Here is a 25,986-nt window from a genome sequence, read left to right as displayed (position 1 = left end):
GGCACAACTACATGTGGCGCTCTGGACAATCACACAGACAGAACCACATGACACACCGAAACAACAAAAGAAGAAAGAACACATAAGGTCTGTCGTCTTCCACTGGTCTGAACTTCAAAATTGGAATCACTTCCGCGAGTCACGTTGGAGTATAAGACTAAAAAAATGTCGACTGGGAGTCATGCCAGTCCGGCTAGTCAGATATTATGTTGGCTTTTCGGCAGCAGTACACAAGCAGTTCACTTCGGGGTACATTCTTAGAAAGTAGTGTTTTGCTTGTCCACCGGCACGACAAGTTGACGTTATCAGGTTTTCCCACTCTAGAAGCTGTTTGAAAAGAATACCGTTGCAGGTTACCCAGAACGCCGTTGCCGTGCGCTTGAAAGGCTGACACTAGGGGTGCCACAAGATCTTGCAAGATCTTGCGCAATTAAAAGATGATAAGATTTCTCATCCAGCAAAACAACTGTCTCATGGACACGAGGCCTCATAAATAAATTAATTAATCACAAAATAAATGAAACTGAACTCGATAATTTTGCTGGCCTCAATATATCGCCGTGCACATGCATGTCTGTTTTCCTCGTGTCCCACCTCCAAATAGGTAGTAAGAGGGCTCACTGTGTGCATTGGTTTCAGCACCTTGGTGCGTGTGTTCTGTAGAACAACAGCATGAACGGAGTGAGCCCTTTCAGTCATACAGTCTTTTTGTCTCGGTAGGTGGAGGCTGGGCCAGTCGCATACACACAGAGTGCAGAAGAGTGTAACATAGTGGAAATTATATTCGTAGATTGCAATATATTGTCACGTATTTGTTATATTTTTTTTTGTTGTACTTTTCTTAAAATTCAAGTTAAAATCTCATCTCGTGTGTGCATGCAACTGTCTGTATCATGACACCCCAACTGAAAACGTCTCCGTGTGGACAGGCCCTAAGTGTGCCTAGTGTCATGAGTCTACTCGGTAAAAAATACGGTGCAGCGCAGCCTTTGGATAGTTTGAAAAACCTCTTCCGTGGTTAAAGTCTCCTGTTTGGGAACACTTAGCCTTCTCGGTGAAATACGTAAAAAAAGACAAGTGGATAGGATGAAAGCAGTGTCAGTAGAGACGGGGAACTACAGTGGTGTGAAAAAGTGCATGTTTTTCACACTTAAATGTTTCAGATCATCAAACCAAATTCAATATTAGTCAATGACAACACAAAACAACATGCAGTTTTTAAATGAAACTTTTTTTATTACTAAGGGAGAAAAAAAATCCAAATCTACGTGGCCCTGTGTGAAAAACCGATTCACCTCTGAATGGCTGAAGAAAAACAAAATTACGACTTTGGAGTGGCCTAGTCAAAGTTCTGACTTTGACTATTGAGATCCTATTGAGATGACCTTAAAAGGCAGTTAATGCTCAAAAACCCTCCAATGTGGCTGAATTACAACAATTCTGCAAAGATGAGTGGGCCAAAAGTCCTCCACAGCGCTGTAAGAGACTCATTGCAAGTTATTGCAAACTTTTGATTGCAGTTGTTGCTGCTAAGGGTGGCCCAACCAGTCATTAGGTTTAGGGGGCAATCACTTTTTCACACAGGGCCATGTAGGTTTGCATTTGTTGTCTCCCTCAATAATAAAAAGATTCATTTAAAAACTGTATGTTGTGTTCAGTTGTGTTGTCGTTGACTAATATTTAAATTGGATTAATGATCTGAAACATTTATGTGTGACAAACATGGAAAAAAAATAAGAAACCAGGAAGGGGGCAAACACTTTTTCACACCAATGTATAAATGTTGACTTTCAGATGACATCTTTGTATAATTTACATAATTGGCCGTGACGCAAAACGCTGGCCAGACCCGAGATTTTAAAAAACTCCCACTCTGTGTTTTCTGTGTGGACAACTAAACTTTCATTTGTACATGTTTTAAAAACTTATTTAACAACAGAACATTAAATGATTGACTTACGAGTGTTGGTTTCATGCTCCTTATAACACACATGGACAATAAAAAAAATGTCTCCTGGGCTCTGTAAGTGAGTGCTGATTTTAAAGACAATGTACACGTCGTTGTACGTCGAATTTATCACAATATTAATGCACAGATGACAGATAAGTCAGTTGTAGTGTGTGCATATGAGCTGTTTGAAGAAGCATGGTGCCATCTACTGTATGGAGCTACACAGATTTATGTACAGTACAGTTATCCCTCATTTACAGCAGTTCATTGGTTCCAGACCAAACCGTGATAAGTGAATTTCTGCAAGGTAGAATTCCTTATTTATGAATGTAATATTCACTCAGTTATGTTAAATGGTGACTCTAAATTATCCATAGGTATGAATATGAATGTGAATGGTTGTCTATACTATATGTGCCCTGCGATTGGCTGGTGACCAGTCTAGGGTGTACCCCACCTCTTGCCCAAAGTCAGCTGGGATAGGCTCCAGCATACCCCCGCGACCTTAATGGATGGATGGATGGAATATTCTCTTACTTATGGCATAGAAAACCTGTTTATGACTTAAATATGTTTTTTAACATATATATAGAGCCCACTATACACTATAATGGGTAATACTAATGTAAAGGTAACTATAGGGGTGTTATTTCATGTCTAGAGGGCTCTAATAATGTTTTAAAATATTTAGAAGGTTGTAGACAGGTTTTCTATGCTCCAAATAAGAAAATATAAAATTTGTTTTTTTAAATCCTACTTTGTGGAAGTACACTTATCACGATCGGGTCTGGAACTAATTAATCGCGATAAATGAGGGATTACTGAATGTGTTTGTGAGCGAGGGTGAACAGGGAGTGCCAAATCTGCCTGTATGCGAAAGACTGCCTTTACCACTGCTACCAACCTGTGATGATGGCATACAGTTACACCCGTATTGCAACAGGCAAATTTGGTGGATTCAATCAGAGAGCTTCTAAGTCGTGCACAATTCTCACCTCTGTCACATGTTTCTCCATAGTAAGGCCGGTAGCACTGACATTTGGCCACAACCCACATGTCCACACATAACCCCCGTTGCTCGCATGGGTCATCGTGGCACAAATCCTTTTTGGTGCATCCCAGTTCCAAGCCGACACTCTCCTCTCTCATGAGGTCCTGAGGCAGCAGCAACTTGTAGTCAACTCGAAGGTCTTCCATGCAGCCAATGAAACCCCTTTGGCTGGTTGTGAGTGTCAGATACTCCTGTGGCACCCCACTGACATACAGTTGTTGAAAAGAGTCTGACTGGAAGAACATGAGATGGTTGTAGACCTCATTTTTCACTTGGCATCCTTCCTCACAGCCAGGTCCCACTACAGTCAGAGTCAATCTTTCATCCATTGTCACAGTGACTTGGTGCCATTCTCCATCGTTAACTGGACCTGGATAAGTGACCTGCAACATCCTCCCTGACTTTAACCTGGCCTGAAGGGAACCCTGGACTAACTCCAAGGAGATGAAGCGTTCCATGGTACCACGGTAGTACAGTAGCATGTCAGGCAGTGTGCTCCTGAATCTGAGCTGCATGTGAAGGCCATAGTTTTGCTCATCAAAACCAAGCCTTGCTCTATTTTTGGAGAGAGGGAGTTGCATGTGGACGTAGCCTTCCGAGTTGAAGGAAAAGGTGGTGGAGGTGTTGCAGAGTTCTCCCGTCCAGCCATTCCCGCACAGGCAAGTGTAGCTATGCTCACCATAGGCGGTCAGCAGAGGCATGCAGACACCGTCATGCTCACATTGATGCTTCCGACAACCAACCAGGACAACATCACAGTTGCGCCCACCCAATGGCTCTTCGTCCAGCTCTGGAGCAGGACACGTACATATGTAAGAGTTGGCACCGTCCTCACACGTGGCACCGTTCTGGCAAGGATTGCTGTCACACTCATTGATGTCCACTTCGCAGTGTACACCTGCATGGAAAGATGACAATGTCAGTCATTTATTCCACAATTCCGATCTGCATCTCTCACATTGATCATCGTGGTCATAAGTCAGACATAATCAGTTCATTTCATCACACTGAGCATGTTAATATTTATTTATAATTAACCAAAAAACAGCCTGTACATGTCTGCATACCCCTTAGAAAGGAGGTAGTTGTACTCCTGATCCAGTGGAACAGTGTCTGCCCGAAGCTTGCTTTTTTGTTTTATAGCATGTAATACAGCATATCACTGAATGTGGTTTGGTTTAGTTTGGTTTGTGTGTAACATGCATACAAGGTTATGTAACCTGCCTGGTTCAGCCAGCCCTGTGTTCCGCCGTGAGTTCGCAGAATGCCCACCTCGACTCTTAAGTGAGGTTTACCAAGGTACAGTACATCTGCACTGCCACACAGGCCAGCACCCATCACAGTTACATCGGAGTAAAGCTCATGTCTACAGTTCACAACTCAACATGTCCAAAACTACTAACTACAATTTATTACTACAGCAATTCCTCATTTATCGCAGTTAATTGGCTCCAGACACGACCGTGATAAGCGCAGGATTCCTTATTTATAAATGGAATGTTTTCGTAGTTAGAGCATAGAAAACCTGTTTACGACTTTCTAAATACAGTTTCTAACATTATTAGAGCCCTCTAGACGTGACATAACACCCCTATAGTCACTTTTACACTCCTATTACCCAATATAGTAGACATAATAAGACATTTAAGACTTAAATAAAACTCAGGATTGTGTGTGTTGCTGTAAATGTTTTGATGTTGGACACAAAGTGACGCCAAAGGTTCAGAGTTGAGTTTTAGCTTGGCGTGGGTTACGGCAGCAACATTAGCCCGTGTTGGGGATTATTATGCCTGTTGTGAGATCATTCAAAGCTGCAATAAAAGCCTGTTGTTCTGGCGATCAAGTCTGGTGCTTGTGTGTCTCACTGAACATTACAGTAACATTACTGACAAGTAGTGCCCAGCGTAGAATACTACATATCGTCACAACAACTTTGAATGCATCTTCTGAATACCTTATATTTGTATTTTATTTCATTTAGTCATTTTTATGTTTGAAAATGCCTCATTTAGGCCAAATAAGTATGTATATGTTTTGATTAATAAAAGGCCATATTCAACTCTGATAGAGTGAAGCCACGGAATTTGAAGTGGTGAGGGATTACTGTATTTCAAACGTTTCCATTGGCGACAATGAAATGTGGCATGTTATTATACACTGATATCTTTTCTGACGATCTGGAGGTGGCTTCAGTTCACTACAACTACACAGCAAAATAAACAGTCAAAGACAGCTGTGGTTGTTCACTGTAGGGAAAACACTGCCCCCTATTGCTTTGGTAGAGCATTGCAAGTCACACGCTCAGGCCTCAGTCATAAGCTCATGAAACATCTCTCAACGGCACATGCTACTTCAAAGTTAAATCCCAATTCTTTGACATATTTGAAGCTTATTAAAAAAAGCAATGCAATAATTACTTTCCCTGGTAACTAAGGAGCAAATCTGTTACTAATTCAATTTACGTTTTTTGGGAAAGTAACTAGTAAGTAATTGTTTTTGAAAGTAACACCGGTAACACCTCTACTCATTTGAGCATTTCTCAACACAATTAGATGAGAGGCAGTTAAAACAAGAAGAATGTGACTGACACAGAAGGACTACATGAGTTCAAACTGGAACACTTTGACGCTTTAACATTTTATTCAAAAACATTCTAAAACCCAGTGAAACCGTATTTGTACGACGTGCCAAGGCTCTATCATCAAACACACATCTTGCTTGTTCCATGACATGAAAAGTGCTGTACCATGCTGTACCTGTCAGCCGCCATTGCTCACAGCAGCAACATAGCAGCAGCAGCAGTAACTTCTGTCCCCGCATGATCCGCAACCCACCACACTCACAATCTTGCACACTTGCTGGATGGCAAGCGCTTGCAATCGTGGCTTCTCTGTCCTCTCTACTCCTTAAGCTTATAAAAGTGTCTTGACGCTTCCACTCTGTATCTTGCAGGCAGACAGGAGTGATTACAAATCAGCCCTGCCCACCTTGTCTTTTTTTTTCCCACTTCATCCATCCCTCCGTCCCTCCCTCTCTCACACCCTGTGCTGCCCATCCCGAGCAGAGTGCTAAGCCTCCTGTCTCCAGCTGGCTCCTGTCTGTCTTTGACAGGAGGAATGCATTCCAGATCTCCTCACTAAGCCTGTGGGGGCCTGATTGTGGGAGTAGCTTCTAGAAGCAACCAGCAGGGGCCACTGCAGGCCAAAAGCTACATGCAACCATGGCATGTACCCAGTACCTGAACCTTTAATTGTATAATTTACTGTAAATTCATATTCCCTGTGACAATTTTCCAGTTTGAAAATGAATGCGCAATTTATTTGGCACCACCTACTGGTGTTCCATTACTGGAACATTTTGCTTATTCTACAGGGTGACATGGCTCAGGAGAGTGGTTGTTAACCAACCCAATGGTTGCTGGTTCGATCCTCCAGCCCGCTATAATCATTTGATGTATTTATACATTTCAATATTCGATTTGCATTTTTAGTTTCTAACACGTAACATGACACAGTTTTTCATCTACTACAAACAAATGGACACATTAAATGGAGCCCCCTGCTGGTGAAATGTAGTTTTCCATAACTGTAACATTGCACTTATTATCCAGGGTGGCATGGCTGGTTGCTGGTTCGATCCTCAGTCGGCAAATAAGTTTCAACACATTTCAAGGATATTTCAACATTCATTTGAAATTTCATTTCAGCATCCACACACAGTTTCTACTGAAATTGCTTCATCGAGTTGGTTTCTTTGTCTTAATTCAAGTCCTGAAATCAAAAGCGTGTTGCACAATATTCTAATTTATTGGGATGAATGTAGTACATGTTTATGAGTGTTTGAGAATAGTCTCATACAGTTTCACATGTTTTTTGGATAAAATTAATTGTTGTCATTGTTGAACCCTGAGCAATTTGTTCTTAATGTAAAGCGATGGAGGCCAAGTGCAACTCATAGGAGACATTTGTGATTTTACATGTAATATATATTATTTGAAAATAACTGAGCTTGACACTTTTTTTGTGCTCAGTACCATAAATGTACTTTGAATTTAATCAAATAACATATAAAATCCCCATACATTTGTGATTCAGCATTCAGAGCCCCGCAAATGTGCCGATTTTTGGTCAAAAATATAATTGTTTTTCTTTAAAAAAAAGTTCTCCAAAAAAGGGAGTCTTTTTTCCGCAGAAAACACATTTCATTCACCATAAATAAATATGAAATGACTATACTAAAAACATGGTATTTGGTAATAGCAAAAGGATACTTATGCGCAAATACAAATTGATGGAGTGGACATTGAAAGGGTGAACGAAAATACATTTCTGGGTGTCGTAATAGATAAAAAGATGAGCTGGAAATCTTAAATCCAAAATATAAAACATATAGTGGCGAGAACTACATCAATATTGAATCAAGCAAAATTCACCCTCGATAAAAAAATCACTCCATACACTCTATTGCTCTCTGGTATTATCATATCTAACGTATCGTGTGGAGATATGAGGAAATAACTATAAAAGCAAATTCCACTCACTAAATGCACTGCAAAAAAGACCCGGTGAGATAATCCATAATGCTGCATATGGAGAACATACAAATCTTCTATTTCTAAAATCACAATTATTAAAATTTGCTGATCTAGTAAACTTCCAAACAGCTAAAATTATGCATCAAGCAAACAATAACCATCTACCCAAAAATGTCATACAATTCTTCTCAACAAGAGAGAAACATGAGCTCAGGGAAAAATGAAACTTGAAAGCACTTACAGTATACGCAAGAACAACACTAAAAAATCTTCAGCATTTTAGTATGTGGAATTATGGAACGAATTGAGCAAGGAACTCAAACAATGCACTGACATTAAACAATACAAACAGTAATGTTTGCAAAGTGCGAGGATGAAGAGTCCTGAACCACTGTGTACAAAGGGCTTTCTCATCACTACAACACTCACTCAGTATTCACCCATTACCCAACTATGTTCTGTTATGTCTATTTTATTTGTCAGTGCTATGACATCATTTGACATGAATTAGTAGTATTTTAGAACTAAAGGGTCCCAGTTCTGAAGGGTTAAGTTGGGCCAAGTTGACCACCCTTGCTTTCTGGACTGGTGTTTGGAGGGTGGGGGTGGAACAGCAGGGCATGGATCAGTTCATATGGTGACCACCTCACGCATTTGGGAAGTCAAGCAAGCACACACATGCATGTGCAACTTGAAAGGATTATTTTTTTGGTCCAGATGGACTTTTGTGTTTTGGTTGAAATGCACAAGGTTGTATTCATAGCAGCAAAGGACACAGAAGAACGAGGGAACAATTGGAAAAATGTATTTGTACTGATTTGTGTGCACAAAGTGTTTGAAACAGGCTTCTAAGCAGCTTTATCATAAGCTCCTCTCCCTCAACAATTTCTTAGCAGACCCCCGTTTAATACCCAAGATGAACATATGGGGGCTTTTATTGGCTTTGCTGTTTTCTGCTGTGCTCCTGTAAACCATATGTATCCCTTCTGTTTGCTGTGGCTCTGCTGTGCCTGTTGTTAGCAAATTAGCTCTTGGAAAATGTGTTTGTTCTTTCATAATTGCATGCTTTTGCTTTTTTTTTTGTTATTTTGTAGGTATACAAAATGAATACCCGAAGGAAAATTCGGTTTTTATTTGGTTCAGGACATTTTCTCGATATTCAGAAACGCAATATAGGCAGTTTGGAGTAGTGGTGGGAAACTCGATTACTGACTGGAGTTAAAAGTGAAACGCAAGTCTTTGTCAAATACCCATAAGTCAGTGAAATATGAGTGTGTGCCGAGTACCTGTGAGTCAGTGAAACTCGAGTCTTTGCCGAGTACTTGTCAGTCAGTGAAACTTGAATCTTCGTTGTACCCGTAAGTCAGTGAAAAAGTACAAAAAAAAAAACTCAAGTTTTCAGTGAGTACCTGCGAGTCAGTGAAACCCAACTTTGTGGAGGACCTGTGAGTCAGTGAAACTCAAGTGCTCGTGGAGTACCAGATGCTCCACGAGTGTGGCTGTGTGATAGTACGTTGGTAAATCTCCCTGGATGATAAGAGAGGAAGTGATACCGTCTCTCCTACCTGTGAAACCGTCGGGGCACAAACACTGGTAGGAGTTGACTAAATCTTGGCAGCTTCCTCCGTGATGGCATGGAGCAGACACACACTCATCCACGTTGAGTGAGCAGTTTTCTCCTGTAACAGCAACATTTAGTCCGGTGATGCTTTGCTCTCATCACTAAGTTGATGAAACAATATAGGAGGGAAATTCAGTGTTTTGGTTGACCTGTGAATCCAGGTTGACAGTGGCAGATGAATCCAGCTGCTTCTTCATATGTAAAATTGGCTGTGCTAAGTTCAGGGAGAAGCCCATAGTTCAGAATATCAGAGCGCTCAAAGCACTCGCCGCCATTTTCACAGGGGTACTGCTCACACTCGTCTTCATCCACCTGGCAGTTATCCCCCTCGTAACCTGCAATCACAGGAAGCATACTGGCATCATGCATGCTCATTTCAGTGTTCCCTGAATGGAAAAGCTCCTGCACAGCTGCTTTCACTGCAGCTGTTTGGTCCCCTCCCACCATGTCTGAGTATTTTGTTCTATTATTGATTCAGGTTTCTGTGTATTAAACGTCTGCAAAGGTAATAAACCACATTGGCTGGAATCCTGTCAAGGTCTGCATCCCAATAAACCCTTTGATCACTTCCTGTTTTCTGTCTGTCGTTTCTTGTCCTCTGCTCTGTTTGCAGGTAACTTGATGTGGTGAGCATAAGGACTGCGTCCACACCAGGCAGACGTCAAATTATCCCTCATTGGGTTCCCCGGCCCATCCCAAATCCTTTAATTAATGATAATGTGGGTTTGTGATCAATAATAAAATATGTGTGGTCTATTATAGGATTGTTGCAAAAACTTGTCATTGTCAAGCTGTGTACCTGGCCAACAGAGGCACTTGTAGAGGTTGATCCCCTCCAAGCACGAGGCTCCATGCTGGCAGGGATTGGAAGCACATTCAGGAATATCCTCCTCACAGTGATCACCTTCATAGCCTGTCCCCTCACAGTCACACTCATATCTAAGGAAGGACAAAGACATCTGTGTTCACATCACTTGCAACCTAAATGTATCTATGAAATGTGTGCTAAAGTCCCAGGTTCAGAAAGTTTGAAGAATGAATGTAAATTACCTCGTAGACTTACCCAGACAAGTGTACCAACAAATACAAACTACAGAAAGACTGCCAAGGTGATGCATGAGATGCAATAGCATTTTATCTGGGATGTACACTTGACGAGAGAGAGTATGTATCAAACTGGGCTGCTTACTCGACAGTATAAATTGAGGTGAGATGTTTTATCTACTGATAAACGATGCATTTGTGGAGATTATAAGGACAAAATGGCAGGTTTTCCCAAAAAGGTTTTGATCCAAAATCTGCGGGTTTGCGGGTTCGACAATGCTGAATGGTTGAATGCATTCTCAATCTTGCAGGCTACAGCACACCAGAAAACACCATGAATGTTAAAGCAGACATGGGCAAACTATCATCCACGGACCAAAAATGGATCCGGTGCACCCAACTTTTCCAAATGGCGACAGCTTGGTGATAAGGGTTTTGCTCAAATTCTATTTTAGCAAAATACTTAATACAAAACTTAGAGCCTGAGATATCAGGCCGATTATGACATATCGCCGATTAATCAATTCCTGTGAAAATGTAGCTGATATACACTCCTAATCAAAATCTTAAGACTTGAAAATTGATAGAATTCGCATTTTGCACATTTGGATCTTAATGAGGTTTTAAGTAGAGCTACAATATGCAAAAGCAAGAAGGGGGAGTGAGACAAAAAGCACTTTGAAAAAGTAATTTATTGAAAACAACAATTAAACTGAAATAGGTTGTTTATCAGCTGATCAATAGTCCATCTCTCAAAAAAGACCATCTCTCAAAAAATAACAAAAAACTCTAATCCAGAACAAAAAATGTTCTCAGTAGGGGTCAGTAATGAGTAGCTCTACCGTTCTTGTTAATCACTTCAAAAATGGGTTTGGGCATGCTTGATACGAGTGTTTCCAGGAGGCTAGTGGGAGCTCCAAGTGGTTAAGATGGCTTCACCAAGGGCATCAACCGTCTGGAACTGATGGCCATTTTTATAAACTTCCCTTGCCATCCATCCCCAAATGTTCTCTATGGGATTGAAATGAGGGGAACATGCAGGATGGTCCAAAAGAGTGATGTTATTCTCCCTGAAGAAGTCCTTGGTCAAGCCAGCATTGTGAACTGCAGCGTTGTCCTGTTGAAAAACCCAGCTGTTACCACACAGACGAGGGCCCTCAGTCATGAGGGATGCCCGCTGCAACATCTGAACGCCGTTTGACGACCCTGCACCACCTGAAGCTCCAGTGTTCCACTGAATGAAAAAGCACCCCAGATCATGAAGGACCCCCCTCCACTGTGCCAGGTTAAAAACATCTCAGGTGGGATCTCCTTGTCATGCCAGTAACGTTGGAAGCCATCTGGACCGTCAAGGTTACATTTTTTCTCGTCAGAGAATAAAACTTTTTTCCACCTTTCAATGTCCCATGTTTGATGCTCCCTGGTAAAGTCTAAACGGGCAGTTTTGTGGCGTTGAAGGAGACGAGGTCTTTGAATTTGTTTTTGTTTTTTAAACCCTTTTCCCGCAGATGCCGTCTGATGGTTATTGCGCTGCAGTCGGCATCAGTAAGGGCCTTAATTTGGGTCGAAGACTGCCCTTTGTCTTGATGGACAGCCAATTGGATCCTCCGGCTCAGCGCAGGTGTGATTTTTCCTGCTCCCAACCTCAGCAGCAATGGCACGCTGCGAGAGGCCTTGCTTATCCACGTTCAAAACGAGAAAGCTTCTTAGCTTTAGCCATCAGAAGGCAATGACAGTGTGAATGCCTGACAGAAAATGAACATTTTGAGCAGATTTTGGCTTTTATAGCCTGTGGTCTTAAACCTATTTCAGTTTGTTTTTTTTTTTTTTTTTTATTACAAGCTCCAAATTTTTTTTGTCTCACTCCCCCTTCTTGTTTTTGCATATTGTAGCTCTACTTAAAACATCATTAAGATCCAAATGTGCAAAATGCTAATTCTAGCAATTTTTCAACTGGTCTTAAGATTTTGATCAGGTGTGTATATATATATATATATATATCGCTCCCTCCCTGCGTGTCTGTCTGCTTGCTGCCTGCACCTCACACACAGAGCAGTGCTCTCCTCTGCCGCTCTGTCTGTCCGCTGTAGGAAGAGACGACTTAAACGCGAAAAGAAACTGCATTTTGGTACACCATGATAAGCTGTGACTTCGTAAAACAATATAACACCAGTGCCATGCTGTCAGGGCCCGTCAAGGAGAACTTTCTAGTTTTCACACATGTTTTAGAGAGCGTATTACAGCTCTTTAACTTTGTATAAGTTGCTGTTAATTCACATGGTCACGATTATCTAAGACTGTACAGCGTTTTAAAGTGAAATGCGAATATACACGGTGTCCCACTTCATACTTCCATGCAGGATTTCCAGGGGCTCATACATTCACAAGTTAATGACATGACAAATCATTTATGGAAATGTTCCAAGTCATGTATTTAGTTGTCATTTGATATATTGCATCTTTTAAAGCAGCTACATTGTTACATAAAATATTTAGTCCCTTGTATTAAGTCTAGTAATGTGATGCATGTGTTGATTTTTCTTCTTTTGTTTGTAGTCAACTTTTTTTCACTTTTAATGTTTGCTTCAGAATGTCTTTTGCAAATGCTCAGCAGCTGCAGATGCAACTTTTCAATAGCTAGTAAACATGACTAATTGATACATATATCCATCCATTCATTTTCTATGTGCTAAGCCTTTCATAAAACACATCGAATATTAGTTGAAAAACACTTCATATTAGCCTACGTATTATCACTTTCAGCCCAATGCAGCCACTTGTTTTTACCTTAAAACGGTCAACTATTGTATCAAATTCTATGCTAATTACCAAAATGCACTCACTGTATATATTTTCATGTTTTATGTTCATGTACAGTATATATCCTGTGTATATCAATGCTCTTTTTTCATATATTGGCCAATGTATTGGTTATCGGCCGATATATCGATTATCTGCTTTTTTTCAGCCCCCAGTATCGTTATCGGCATTGGCCCCCAAAAATCCCATATTGGTCGGGCTCTAATCAAAACTACCATAAGTCTTTACTGTTATGTTTTGTTTTAGCTGCATTTGATTTCATTTTGATACTTCATTCTTCAGAGGACATATGCTGGTGAAGTGTCAGGAGTGCAATGACCTGCAATGGCCTTTGCTTACAACTTGAGAGGAATTGGTTTTTGGAATTTGCCCAATCCTGTGCTTAAGCCGAAGACGTGTTCAGAAAGTCACCTGTTTACTACTCATAGTTACAGCATCACATGAAACCATTTAGGCTCGTACCAAGGAGAAAAATGAACTGGAGTTTCCTTAAAACAGACCACAAGCACCCTAATACGCACCCTGGACCCAAGTAAACTATACTATGATTTATATTGCATTTACATAAAACATGAATACAATAGGCCTAAAGCATCATCAAAGCAGATGTTGTGTGTGTATTTTAACTCTACCTGTTGACTCCATCGACGCACACGCCATCATTTAGGCATGGCATACTGGCACATTCATCAATGTTGACCTCACAGTCTTGACCCTGGAACCCATCCATACACTCGCATGTGTACATGGCAACATGGTCTCGACAGGTGGCACCGTTCTGGCAGGGTTGTTCTTCACACTCGTCAATCTCGACCTCACAGTTCATCCCTTGCAAGGATGGCATTTGGCATTATGTTAGCACACAGTGAAAGCAATAACACTGGAGCTGCTTCGATGGACAACATGAACAAAGGCCACATTTAAGTGCTTGTGGTTTGGATTGTCTTCTGTTTTTCTACATTTGGTTTGGTTGAGCTTTTAGCTGACGTTCTTGCAATTATGTGGTTGATACAAGCATCACATAGCAGTTACCATAGCAACACAAATGCAACCACGCTGCATTTCCCAAAGAAACACCGCTTCTTTTTTGACACTCTTCCATTGTAATAGTTTCCCGTAATGTTTCCATAATTCAATCCTGCAGCCAGTAATGTCAGACCTTCAAAATAAAAGATCTCCAGAGAAACAACACACAATTGCAACACAGTAGGCAGTCGGGCCTTTCCAACAGCTACCGCCCCCTGCCTCCAAGGCCGGGCGGGTGGAAATACTTGTGGACACACCAGAATTTCCCTTACTTTTTTCCTCATTTCTCCTTATTTCCTGAAAAATGTATCTTATTTTCAAAGGCAAATATTGACAGTTGTGTTTTTTTGGGAGAGGCTTTTAAAAGGGTATCAACAGTGATAGTACCATAGGCTGTTATATTCAGGTTTCCGGTTAAGCTTGAAAGAGACAATAAAAAGTACGGTACTCAAATTTTCAAATTTGGTAACGTTACATTTAGTTTCAAATGTGTCATTGCAGATCCTAAGAAGTAGTCATCCCTCGTTTATCGCAGTTATTTGGGTCCAGACCGGACTGTAGTCAGTGGCTGTGATAAGAGCAGGATTCCTGATTTATAAATGCAATATTTTTGTAGTTACAGCATAGAAAACCTGTTTATGACCTTCTAAAATGCGTTTTTTAACATTAGTAGAGCCTTCTAAACATGAAATAACACCCCCGTAGTCACCTTTACACCACAGTAGATATAATAAAAGAAAATAAGACATTTAAGACATAAACAAGACTCGTCCTCGTGTGTTGCTGTCATCAATATGTTCCGGTGCTAGAAGAGCTGAGTGGGGGACGGACAGGAAGTTAAACCTGCAATAAAAGCCTGTTGAACTCAGTTTGGAGAGTACGTGTGCCTCACCAGCCATGAACCTCACTGCATTTCACTGATTTACGCAGAGGGAAAATTGCAACTATTTATACTCATCTGTCAACATTTGCGTTTACAAATAAGAGGAATTTTGTAAAAAATAGAGAAAATAATTGGAAATTCCTTCCCCTACACCCATTTTCCTCACAGACTGCTGTAGCTCAAGCATGGGTAGCGTCACCGTTGTCACTTGCAGTAGGCCCTACCAGAGAGGGTTTTTTTTTTATAAAAGTTAAAAAATGGGAAACTATTTCAATGAGAGGGCGATGGGGAAAATACCAGTGTTTCCAGGGGAAAACAGGAGGATTGACATGTAGGTTTATTGCAACTTTCACTGACTACCACAATTTTATGGCTCAATCATCTGAAAAAACACTGCAACTTCCTAAATCCTGGGAAGACTGAAACAAGAGCTGGCAACACAGGCTTTTGTACCAATCAATGCGCAGCATGTCTTACCTTTAAAGCCATCAGGACAGTCACAGTTATAATTGTCCACTTCATCCAAGCATGTGCCATTGTTTTGACACGGCTGGGAGGCACATTCATTTATGTCCAAGTCACAGTGAAAACCTTGAAAGCCAGGCACACAGAAACACTGATAGGCATTGACGCCATCTTTACAGATGGCTCCATTTTGACAGGGCGCAGACTCGCATTCATCAATGTTTTCTTCACAGTCTGTCCCCTGGTATCCGGCAGCACAGCGACAATGATGTCCAATGTCAGGAATGTCCGTACAGGTGCCGCCATTCTGGCACATTTCCTTTGAGCAAGTGGTGACATGAGACTGGCAGTATTCGCCTCCGAATCCACGGGGACAGTGGCATGAGTAGGCATTGACTCCATCGACACAGTAAGACCTGACACCTATGCAGGGGTTGCTTTCACACTCGTCTACATCCACGGTGCAGTTAAGGCCTGTGAGGCCATCCGGGCAGTGGCATGTGAAATTGCCAGTCCCGGGACTGCTGGTACAGTTGGTGCAAGGTGCCAAAATGCAAGCGTCGTACAGCTCGTCACAGTTTTTGCCCATGTACCACACGGGTCCTTTGGGGCAGAGGCACACATAGTCGCCCAGATGTTCAAGACAGGTGGCACCGTTGTTGCAAGGTGATGGGAGACACTTGTCGGCTGCTGCTGTACACAGAAAGCCTGGGGAGAAAATGGCATAATAAACACCAAAGATGCAATAGGCATAATAGGTCTGCTTTCATGGATGTAAATGAAAAAATATTCACATTTCAGAGGCTGAAATTAGAGGATATTTGCATTTTTACATCAAAAACGATTAATGGAATACCAAAATAGTTGTCGATGAATTGGATAATCAATTAATCATTGATTCGTCGATTAATTGTTGCAGCTCTACTATACTGTTTATAGCTTCTGAGGAGATCTACATTGGACTGGTTTTAGGCTTTTTACAGTATTAAACATATCAAAATGGCCCACTTTTCCTTTGATTTTTCAGTATGCGGCCCTCAGCGGATGTTTAAGCAAACTTCAGGATGTGAAAATATTGTATGAACTTATCGCAGTCGGCCCGGAACCAATTAACCGCGGTAAACGAGGGACGACTGAGCAGTAGTATATGTGAAAAATATGTGCATAGAGGAGCCACCTGGTAGCATACCTGCCGGGAAATAAAATTCGCACAAAAAAAGTGTGGAAATGACCCCAAAGTACCAAAAATTAATAACATTGTACAATCAAATCAATATTTTCCTAAATTGTTTAGAAGCACTGTACTGACAATATCGCAGAAAAGTAGAGAAAACTAGAAGTTGAAAGAAGTCTTTTGCCAAATAGCTCTGTCACAAAGTTAAAATGAACAGTTTGTAAACTGAGGATTGAAAGTAAACTGCTTAACATTTGGTCAAAGTACAATCATCCTTCCCTCATAAGCTTGAGCTGTATTATGGTTTGGGTGGCTTATGCAATGCTGCCTGAATCTCTGACCTGTTGAGGTGCTTAGAAAGCAATCTGGTCATGAAAGGTAAAAAGCCTCTTCTCTTTCTTGTGGACTTACGTTCAAAGCAGATGGTGTCAAAAGTGAACTTAGCAAGCAGCCAATCTAGCAGCTGTCAGTGTGGCCAATGAAAGTTGTGCGCACAATGGATGGGAAGAAGATACTGTATCAATAATATGGGAAGTGGTTACTTTCATTGTTTTGTTCCTTTTACTCGCTGTTCTCTGTGTGTTTCCTCCCAAGAGTCCTACCTGACTCCTGGTGTTATTTTGTTTCATAATAACAAAGCACATTAGAGCAAACTGGCATTCTGGCAACGTACCCATGCAGTGTGTCATCTGGCTTGATGGGTTAAATAATTGTAGGAGTTACTATGAAGTAGTGATTTAGTAATAGTGAATTAGTTGCTAAAAAAAAAGGCCTGGAAGTGACACTGCATATCTAAAAGTAAAGTAATCTAAAAGTAAAATGGGCTAAATTGGCAGAGGTTACTGTCTAGTCGTTTATCAGCTTTTCTTTGGAAAAAGGAGATTATGCGATTCGTGCTTTCAAAAGTTGCATATGTTGTTGATTAATGTCGAGAAAGGGTGTAAAAATGTGTCTTTATGATTCATTTCGATCTGATTTTCCAAAGCTTTGATTAAAAAAGAATATTTGACTCATCTATAACTATGTGATTCATCTCTAACTATATGATTCAAGTACTAGAAATCAATATAGTAACTTTCGTCAAACCAAAAGGGCATTTAAAGATTTTTTTTTCTCATAATCAGGGATTCATTAATTATGGATATACTGTAAATGAATACAATAATTTATGCCAAATGCAGGTTTATTAACCAATAAAATGGGTTCCCTAATGCAGTGGTTCTCAACTGGTTTGGCTGCGAGACCCACTGTCACCCCTCAATGACAAGTAGTGACCTAAATTGCAGACATTTTTCAACTTAAACTTCTCAAATATCTTATATTCAAAGGGACTATTTGCAACACACTGTCAGTTGCAGCAGTGAGACCTTGTCTTGCTCTTTATGGCGCTCTCTTCTCCAGCGGATGTCTGCAGCTGTGTGTCGCACAGACACCCATAAACACGGCATGCACCACATGGCAGCGTAGTGAATAGTACAAACAAGAGCGCAAGATGCCCAAGCCACCTCAACGGACTCCTCTCGATGTGAAACAGCAGCGCGCTACTCTGCGTTCCTCCCGGATGACCGAGCTCTTCACCCTGTTTCTTAGGGTGAGTCCAGACACCCTACGGAGGAAACTCATTTCGGCCGTTTTGTTTCTGTGATCTCGTTATTTTGGTCCCCACCCAAAATTCATGACCATAGGTGAGGCTAGGAAGATAAATTGACTGTTTTGCCTTCCGGTTCAGCTCTCTCTTCACCACAATGGTTAGGTACAGTGACCGCATTAGTGCAGACGCTGCGTCGATCCACCTGTTGATCTCACGCTCCAACCTTCCCTGACTCATGAACAAGACCCCAAGATACTTGAACCACTCCACCTGGAGCAAGACCTCACTCCCAACCCAAAGGGTGCAATCCACCCTTTTCCGACTGACAACCATGGCCTCAGATTCGGAGGTGAGAGCTATTTCTCTCAAATATTGTTCACAAGTACGTCTAAATCTCAAAGGTATACAGGGTGGGCCAATAAAATGTTACCACTTTTTAATCATACACAAGTTTTTGAAATGAGAACTTATTCAAAAATTGTATTTACAGATTTGTAGCAGAAACATCGCACATTGAAGTTTGTGTTGACATTGCCACACATCTCAAGAGGGATTCTCCAAATTTCAATGTGCGTGTTGCAGCTGTAAGGGAGCGTGGATTGAACATATCATCAATTATTGAACTGTGTAGAAAACAAGAGACAAAGTAGGAAATCTTTGGTATGTTTCTGTTACAAATCTGTAAATACAATTTTTGAATAAGTTCTCATTTCAAAAACTTGTGTATGATTAAAAAGTGGTCACATTTCATTGGCCCACCCTGTAGCATATCAAGATGCTGATCAGACAGCATGATTATTTCACAGGTGTGCCTTAGGATGGTCACAATAAAGGTCCAATCCAAACTGTGCCGTTTTATGTATGTAAAACCAGTAAAGAGGTGATTGAAAGTCACAGGTAATGGTCTAGTGGTGAAGGTGTTGAGTTTTTTCTTTTTTCTTATCTTGGCTTCAAGCTTTGGAGATGTGTCACTTCCTTCACTATGAATCATCTTGAGCCTCCCTTTGACTCTTGTCTTGAAACCATGCTAAAGACCACCCTGCAAAGATGAACTCATTCAGACCTGCACGAGTGAGAGCTGCAAGGGTCTCCTCAATCCACACCCCTCCATCCAGACCCAATCAAGCCCTCACACATTCCACGGAGATGATAACAGCACCTCCTAAACACAGCCCCTCCCCCAGCTGTAGATCATGGTTATGGTTAGACAAGTTGATCCTTGGCACTGACTGGTACCACTATCAGCGTTATCAGCAGGTCCAGTCATAGGCAGAAGTTGTCGGCCACTGACACTGACCAGACTACAATGTGTATGTCCTGAGATGTTGACATGACCACCAGATCACCTCCTACTGATGTGAAGCAGAGAGATGATTCTCCAGTTTGACCTGTATTATCTGCTTACCCCAATGTGGACAAGAGGACTGAGAAAAGGACCAGATTGCTACACCTTGCTTTGTGCTACAACTGTACAGGGTTCCACAAATTTGGAAGCGTAGACTTGTTCCAACACTACACTATGGTCACTAATAAAATGCAGAGGTTGTGACTTGCAGCTCTCTACAGAAACGGAAGTGCTTTCCTGAGAGTGAACAACCACAACTCTTGTTGACTAGCTGTTTAGCCTCCAGTGTAGTCGTGAAAAGCGGCGCCTGAAGCGTCATACAGATTGTTGATATCGGTATCAAGTATTAGTAACGTTTTTTTAACGCTGTTACGGCCAACACTTGTGGCATGATGCCCGAGCACATCCCCAGTGGTTCGAAACGTATCAAACAGCTGTAGTTTAACACCAAAATATAATTTTGCATTCATAATTGAATTAATATAAATATTTGTGAATTTGTACAAATACAAATAGGCATTTCCGAAGACACATTCAAAGATGTGATGATATGTAGTATTCTACACTGGTCACTAGGTGTCAGTAATGTTACACTGAACCAACAACTCTGAACCCCTGACGTCACTTCCTGTCCACCCCCCACTCGGAACACATTTAAAGCAATACACCTGAGCACGAGTCTTATTTATGTCTTAGTTTCTGTTAATTTATCTACTGGGTAATAGGAGTATAAATTTGACTATAGGGGTGTTATTTCATGTCTACAGTGCTCCAATACTGTTTAAAAAAACATATTTAGAAGGTTGTAAACAGGTTTTTTGTGCTCTAACTACGAAAATATTCTATTTATAAATAAGGAATCCTACTTTGTGGAAATTCATTATCACGGGTCTGGAACCAATTAACCGCGATAAGGGATTACTGTGTATGTCTCTTTATTGACCCATGGCACATTCTGAAAATTAAATTTAACAAGAAAACTGGAAAAAAAAGCAGCAAAAATAAAGTCAAAATATTAAGAGAAAAAAATTGTGATCTAATGAGAAAAAGTTGTAAATTTATGACAATAACATTGTAATACTAAGAGGAAAAATAATGTAATTTGAATTGAATAAAGTTGAAATATTTTTTGAAGTCATAATATTATGAGACACAAACAACACAACAAATCAAGTTTTGGGTTTTTTGAACAGTTGTGGAAAAAGTCAAGTTGCAAGAATAAAGTCAACATTTGATGGGAATAATGACATAATTACAAGAAGAAATTTTACAATAAGAAAGCAGAAATAGTTGTAAAATAAAATTTTTAATAAACAACAGCACAAATGGAAAAAACAGCTGTAAAAAGTCTAAATATTAAGGGAAAAAAGAAAAATATGTCATTTTTTAAAAAGTCTTAATATGATGAGAAACAAACAAAACAAAATAAAGTTGTAATTTTTGGAAAATTAGGTTGGGTCAAGTTATAATATTATGGCAATAAAGCCAAACTATTATGGGAATGAAGTCACTATATTAGTATATATAAGTTCACACTAATAATAAGCTGAGATGCGTTTTTTTTCTTGAAACATATATAACTTCTTAGCATATCTACATGTGTTGTTTTACAAAATATCAAAGTGACCCTTGTTATTAGGGATGCCAGCCTCAATATATTGCTAAGTGTATCTGTGTCTGTTTCCCTCGTCTCCTGCCTCCAAACAGGCAGGAAGAGGTTTCACTCCGCGTATTGGTTTCAGCACCTTGGCATGTTTCTTCCATAGAACAGTGGCATGAACGGAGTGAGCCCATTTGTCAGTCATATGCGGCATTTACACTCGCACCCATTTTGCCTCCTCATTGTCCTGCAATTTGCCGTGGCAATACGTGTGTCCTACGCCTGAAAGGGTAAAGACTAGTTTGCGTTCTGTGTACACATCAATTACCCAGTTGGCGCACAATTAATGACCGGAAATGTTGCACATTGGCATGAAATGCCCATGTTCCCGCACAACTTATTTACACCTTGTCAAGTAATGTTTACGTCCAGTGCACGACAATAGGAGGCGTGACGTACCCGCATGGGTATGCATTGTCACCATTCGTGAAGCAGTCCTGGCATTATTTGGTCCCGCTGCGTCTGGCGTGATGCCACGCAACCAGCTTAATTAATTCCTCTATTTTCAAGGGACCTACCAGATGTTCAACTCCAGAGAAGAAGCTCATGCACTAAAGAAAGGTAAGTTTACATTATCTTGCAGCTGCAGGTAGAGAAAGAAAAGACAGTATGCGAGACGTCGCTTTGGCCATTATGATCAGTTAATAACAGAAAATCACAAGGAAGATCCTAGAGGCTACACAAATTACTTGAGAATTCCCCGCTAATTGCTCCAAGAGGTGGTGGAAAAGTGAACCCATTCATGTGAATGAGACACGCATAGGCACGGTTTGATACGCACCGTTGTTTGAACACAGGTTGCGGTGCATTCACGGTGCGTTCTCATTGCATTCACGACTAGTTCATGGAAATTATGTGTGCCACAAATTTTGAACGTTTCAAAATTTTCTATGCGCTTTTCTGTACGCACTGGCACGCAGCCCTGCACAGTTTACACATACTTCACACCTGTTAACGTCCAATTTAGGTACTCATTGGCACGCACAATTGTGTACCACTGCAGGGCCAAAGTGTGTGCAAGTGTAAACGAGGCTATACAGTCTCTTTGTCTCAGAGGGTGGAGGCGGGCCCGGTAGCATACACACAGAGTGTAGCCTCGTAAGGAGCAATGCAAGGTAACGTAGCAGAAATTAAATTAGTAGATTGCAACATATTGCCACATATTTATTTTCTTTTTTATTCATTTCATTTCACTTTTCTTAAAATGAATGCTAAAATCTCGTCTCATCTCGTCCTCTGTGATCCAATGTTGTGTTTTGTTTAATTTCATTCCATCTAGTCTCGTGACACCCCTAGTTGTTATGGTTAGCTCTTTCGCAGTGCCTCATTTTTTCCTGGCACAGTTGGTTTTCCTTTCTATCAACAGTAAAGACCTTTTTTTTTTTGCCTCTGTCTCTGCATCCTGGGGTCCAGTCTGACACAAAACGTAAAATTTTTTGTTATCACCCTGACCTTTCCTTGTTGATTAGCTGCCTTACAGTGAAGCGTGCGGTATCTATTTGGGTTGCCAAATAACGTTCTTGGTCTATAGGCTCAATGAAAGGTGCAGTGACTCAGACAGACTCACACCCCTGCTTAACAAATAACGAGCGTTGAGGCATTTTGGTGAATCACCACCAAAGGCCGGCAGGTCTTTAGGGTTCAGCTTTGTGCTCCAAAGTCTCCACAGCAGGTGGCCGCCTGGCTTTATAGAAAAAAATGCACAAATCCTCTGAATCAGTCACGGTTACACACTGAGTCAGACAGTGGCATGCATGCTTTTGTTCCTTGTCTAAGCTGCAGTCTGTGTCCCTTCTTATGTCACTTGTGAATTCCTGTGGTAAAATGCAATCAATTCACCTTAAAATACCGGCGTCTAGACTTTTTTTTCAATTGAAGGGTGCATGGGTGCATGGGTGCATGGGTACCCATTCCAGGGTGCACCCTGCCTCTCTCCTGAAGACAGCTGGGATACGCTCCAGCATACCTGCAACCCTAGTCAGGACAAGCGGTACAGAAAATGGATGGATGGAGGGATTGATGGGTCATTTTGATACATTTTGTACATTAATTATAGGATCGATTCCACAATCTGCAGTATCGCCCACCGCTACTACTATAAATGTCGCTGTTGTAACAGTCATTTCCTGTAAAGGATTAAAATCCTTGTCAGCCTGGAGCTGTCCTATCTAGTCAGACTAGTATTTGTCCCACCTAGTCATTGAGCATGAACCAATGAAGCTGCAAGAATGAGAGGCCAAACGTGTTCAAAGACAACGTAAACAGTCCAGGTTGTAGAGACTAGCACGCTAGAGAAGGCGTTTCTTCAAGCCGCATCTACATAATCCACGCTGCCTACCTGTTGTATTTTTTTTTCAGTAATGGCTTACCATCATCTATTAACTTGTGTTCATCTCGCTGCAAGCTAGTGCTAACGTAGCCAAACAAACATTTGCATCTCAGCACACACCGATGGTGGTTCAAAGGCTGACGAATAAAGTGTGAAATCTCGACGCTTAAGGAAAAACATTTTTACTTTGTATTTGATCTGTATGATCACGTGTTTATAAATTATTACCCACTCGTGGTGAATGAGATGTGTTTTCTGAGGGGAAAACTGCCTATTTTTGGACTTACAAAATGTTTTCAATCATTTTTTGACCAAAAATCTGCTGAAATCCACCGTATTTACTTTGAATCCAACAGTATTTAACCTTTTTATTCAAAACATTCACTGTCGGTGTTATGCTGAAAGCTTCGAATGGACTTGAGTGTGTCATCTGCAGATGGCAACCATAAGAGGTGCAAAGACGAGAGGGAGGGTTTGATTTTTTTTCAAACATTAAGGTTGTTTTATTTATTTGACCGTGTGTGTAGTGCTACTATTACATGGTTAACATCGGCTGAGACATTTTCAGGGAGAATTTGCATATAATTCCTGCAAAGCTGAGGGTGCCAGGTCACTAGCCATGCGCCTTAATTCCCGTAACCAGCCCCCCCCCCATTTAACACCCGGACAAAAAGCAGTGCGGCAGTGTGGCCTGACGCTGGGCTGGTTACCATGGTGATGGGCAACAATGCCACCCAGCCTGTCCCTGCCCTTCAATTGGCCGGCGTTTAAATGAGCTGCACACAAATGAGGCTCACGGGAAAAATGGGTCAGCGTGGTTTTTCAAAAGACGGAGGGGTCGCCCAGCATACGACCACCACCCCACCCCCGCAAGACACCATGGGACCAGTGGAGCCGGGGTGTGTTATTATTATGACTGAGTGTACAGTACTGTAGCAATGTGATGCTGCACATTCCAGCAACACTATTAAGGCTACTGCTAAATGACCTCAAAGTACTACGAGTAATGCACAACTAACACACTTACCCAGTTTGAACATCATCATGGTGATGAGCAATGTCCTCTGATGCCTGGACCAAACTTTTCCAAACTCCATGGCAATGCAGCTTTCCACTCAGTTTAGTTCTCCATCCAGAACACGTCAATGTTCCATCCACAAGTTAGCTGGGAGGGATCCCCAGTACCTCCATGTCTGACCACTGGGACTTTGGTGGGTGTGTGTGTGTGAGTGTGTGTGTGTGAGCAAGTAGTCTCTCTGGGGAACAAACTAGGACAGGGTAAATCAGAATAATCACCCCAGCAGAGAGTGGAAGGAGGAAAACATGAGCTGGAGCTCAGGACTGAACTCCACTCACCGCGTCACCGACCCAACAAACACAACTCCTCCGTTGCATCTTATTCCATCTTATACTTACATCTTATTCTATACAACTTTCACACACATGCAATACACAGCTTTTCTTGTGTGTAACAAAACAACAACAACAACAACCACATACTTTATAGAGGAAACATTTAGGAGTGGTTGTCATGTGACTATGCCAGGCTATGGCTTCCCCAAAATGGCAGTGCGTCAAAGCTAAACTAGCTTGTTTTCAAGGGCTTATTTTTTGCCAAGAAAGCTAATTTTAAATCCATGTGAACATAGTAATGCTTTAATAGGGTGTCGCATATTACAATTCAAAATATTGGTATCAGGTTTTTGGCTAAAATTTGCAATGGAAAGCCTGATGTGACGTATTTGTCAGCAAAAATGCTAATAAGACACGCGATAGCTGTCACTGGTTCAATGTTTTTCAGTGAATATATGTTCTCTCCTTCAATTCAAAGTACATTTGTGCTACACAAACAAGTGTAAAGTTCAGTTCTTCTCAAATAAGGAATATATTTTGCATGGACAATCTAACATACAACAATCCCTCGTTTATGGAGGTAAATTGGTTACAGACCCGACCGTGATATGTGAATTTCCGCAAAGTAGTATTCCTTATTTATAAATGGAATATTTTTTAGTTGAAGCATAGAAAACATGTTTACGACCTTTTAAATATGGTTTTTAACATTATCAGAGCCCTCTAGACATGAAATAACACCCCTATAGTCACCTTTACACTATTATGACCCAATATAAGAGAAAATAAGACATAAATAAAACTCGTATTTACAGCAATACTCAATATGCTCGTGTATTGCTGTAAATGTGTTCCATTAGTAGGCAACAGGAAGTGACATTGTTGAGTTTCGCCTTGGTGTGGGTTATGGCCGCAACAGTAAGTTAAGTTAAGGAATATTATGCCCGTTGTGAGATCATTCAAACGTGCAATAAAAGCATGTTCTTCCGGCGATTAAGTTTGGTGCTTCGTCTGGTAACATTACTGACACTTAAGTGATTAGTGTAGAATGCTACATATCATCACGTCTTTGAATGCATCTTCCAAATGCCATACACAGTCGTCCCTTGCCACATCACGGTTCGAATTTCAAGGCGTCA

The 25,986-nt window shown here is 41.0% G+C and overlaps 1 protein-coding gene across 1 annotated transcript in view; it reads right to left on the bottom strand.

Moving 5' to 3' along the window:
* The window catches only part of LOC129180331 (protein crumbs homolog 1-like), a 41,475-nt gene extending 16,446 nt beyond the window's left edge, over nucleotides 1–25,029 (bottom strand). The window contains exons 1-7 of the mRNA XM_054774704.1: nucleotides 24,522–25,029; nucleotides 15,408–16,103; nucleotides 13,654–13,849; nucleotides 9,957–10,096; nucleotides 9,307–9,492; nucleotides 9,102–9,215; nucleotides 2,947–3,900 (exon numbers count right to left, since the gene is read on the bottom strand). Of these exons, the coding sequence (XP_054630679.1) occupies nucleotides 2,947–3,900; nucleotides 9,102–9,215; nucleotides 9,307–9,492; nucleotides 9,957–10,096; nucleotides 13,654–13,849; nucleotides 15,408–16,103; nucleotides 24,522–24,591 (2,356 nt within the window). The 5' untranslated portion in view covers nucleotides 24,592–25,029. The remainder of the gene's footprint in view (nucleotides 1–2,946; nucleotides 3,901–9,101; nucleotides 9,216–9,306; nucleotides 9,493–9,956; nucleotides 10,097–13,653; nucleotides 13,850–15,407; nucleotides 16,104–24,521) is intronic.
* Nucleotides 25,030–25,986: the final 957 nt, after the last annotated feature.

Source organism: Dunckerocampus dactyliophorus, chromosome 4 (genome assembly GCF_027744805.1).
Source record: "Dunckerocampus dactyliophorus isolate RoL2022-P2 chromosome 4, RoL_Ddac_1.1, whole genome shotgun sequence".
In the NCBI taxonomy this organism is placed as follows: domain Eukaryota; kingdom Metazoa; phylum Chordata; class Actinopteri; order Syngnathiformes; family Syngnathidae; genus Dunckerocampus; species Dunckerocampus dactyliophorus.
The sequence above is the reverse complement of the archived record's forward strand: the minus strand, read 5'-3'. Positions and strand labels throughout refer to the sequence as shown.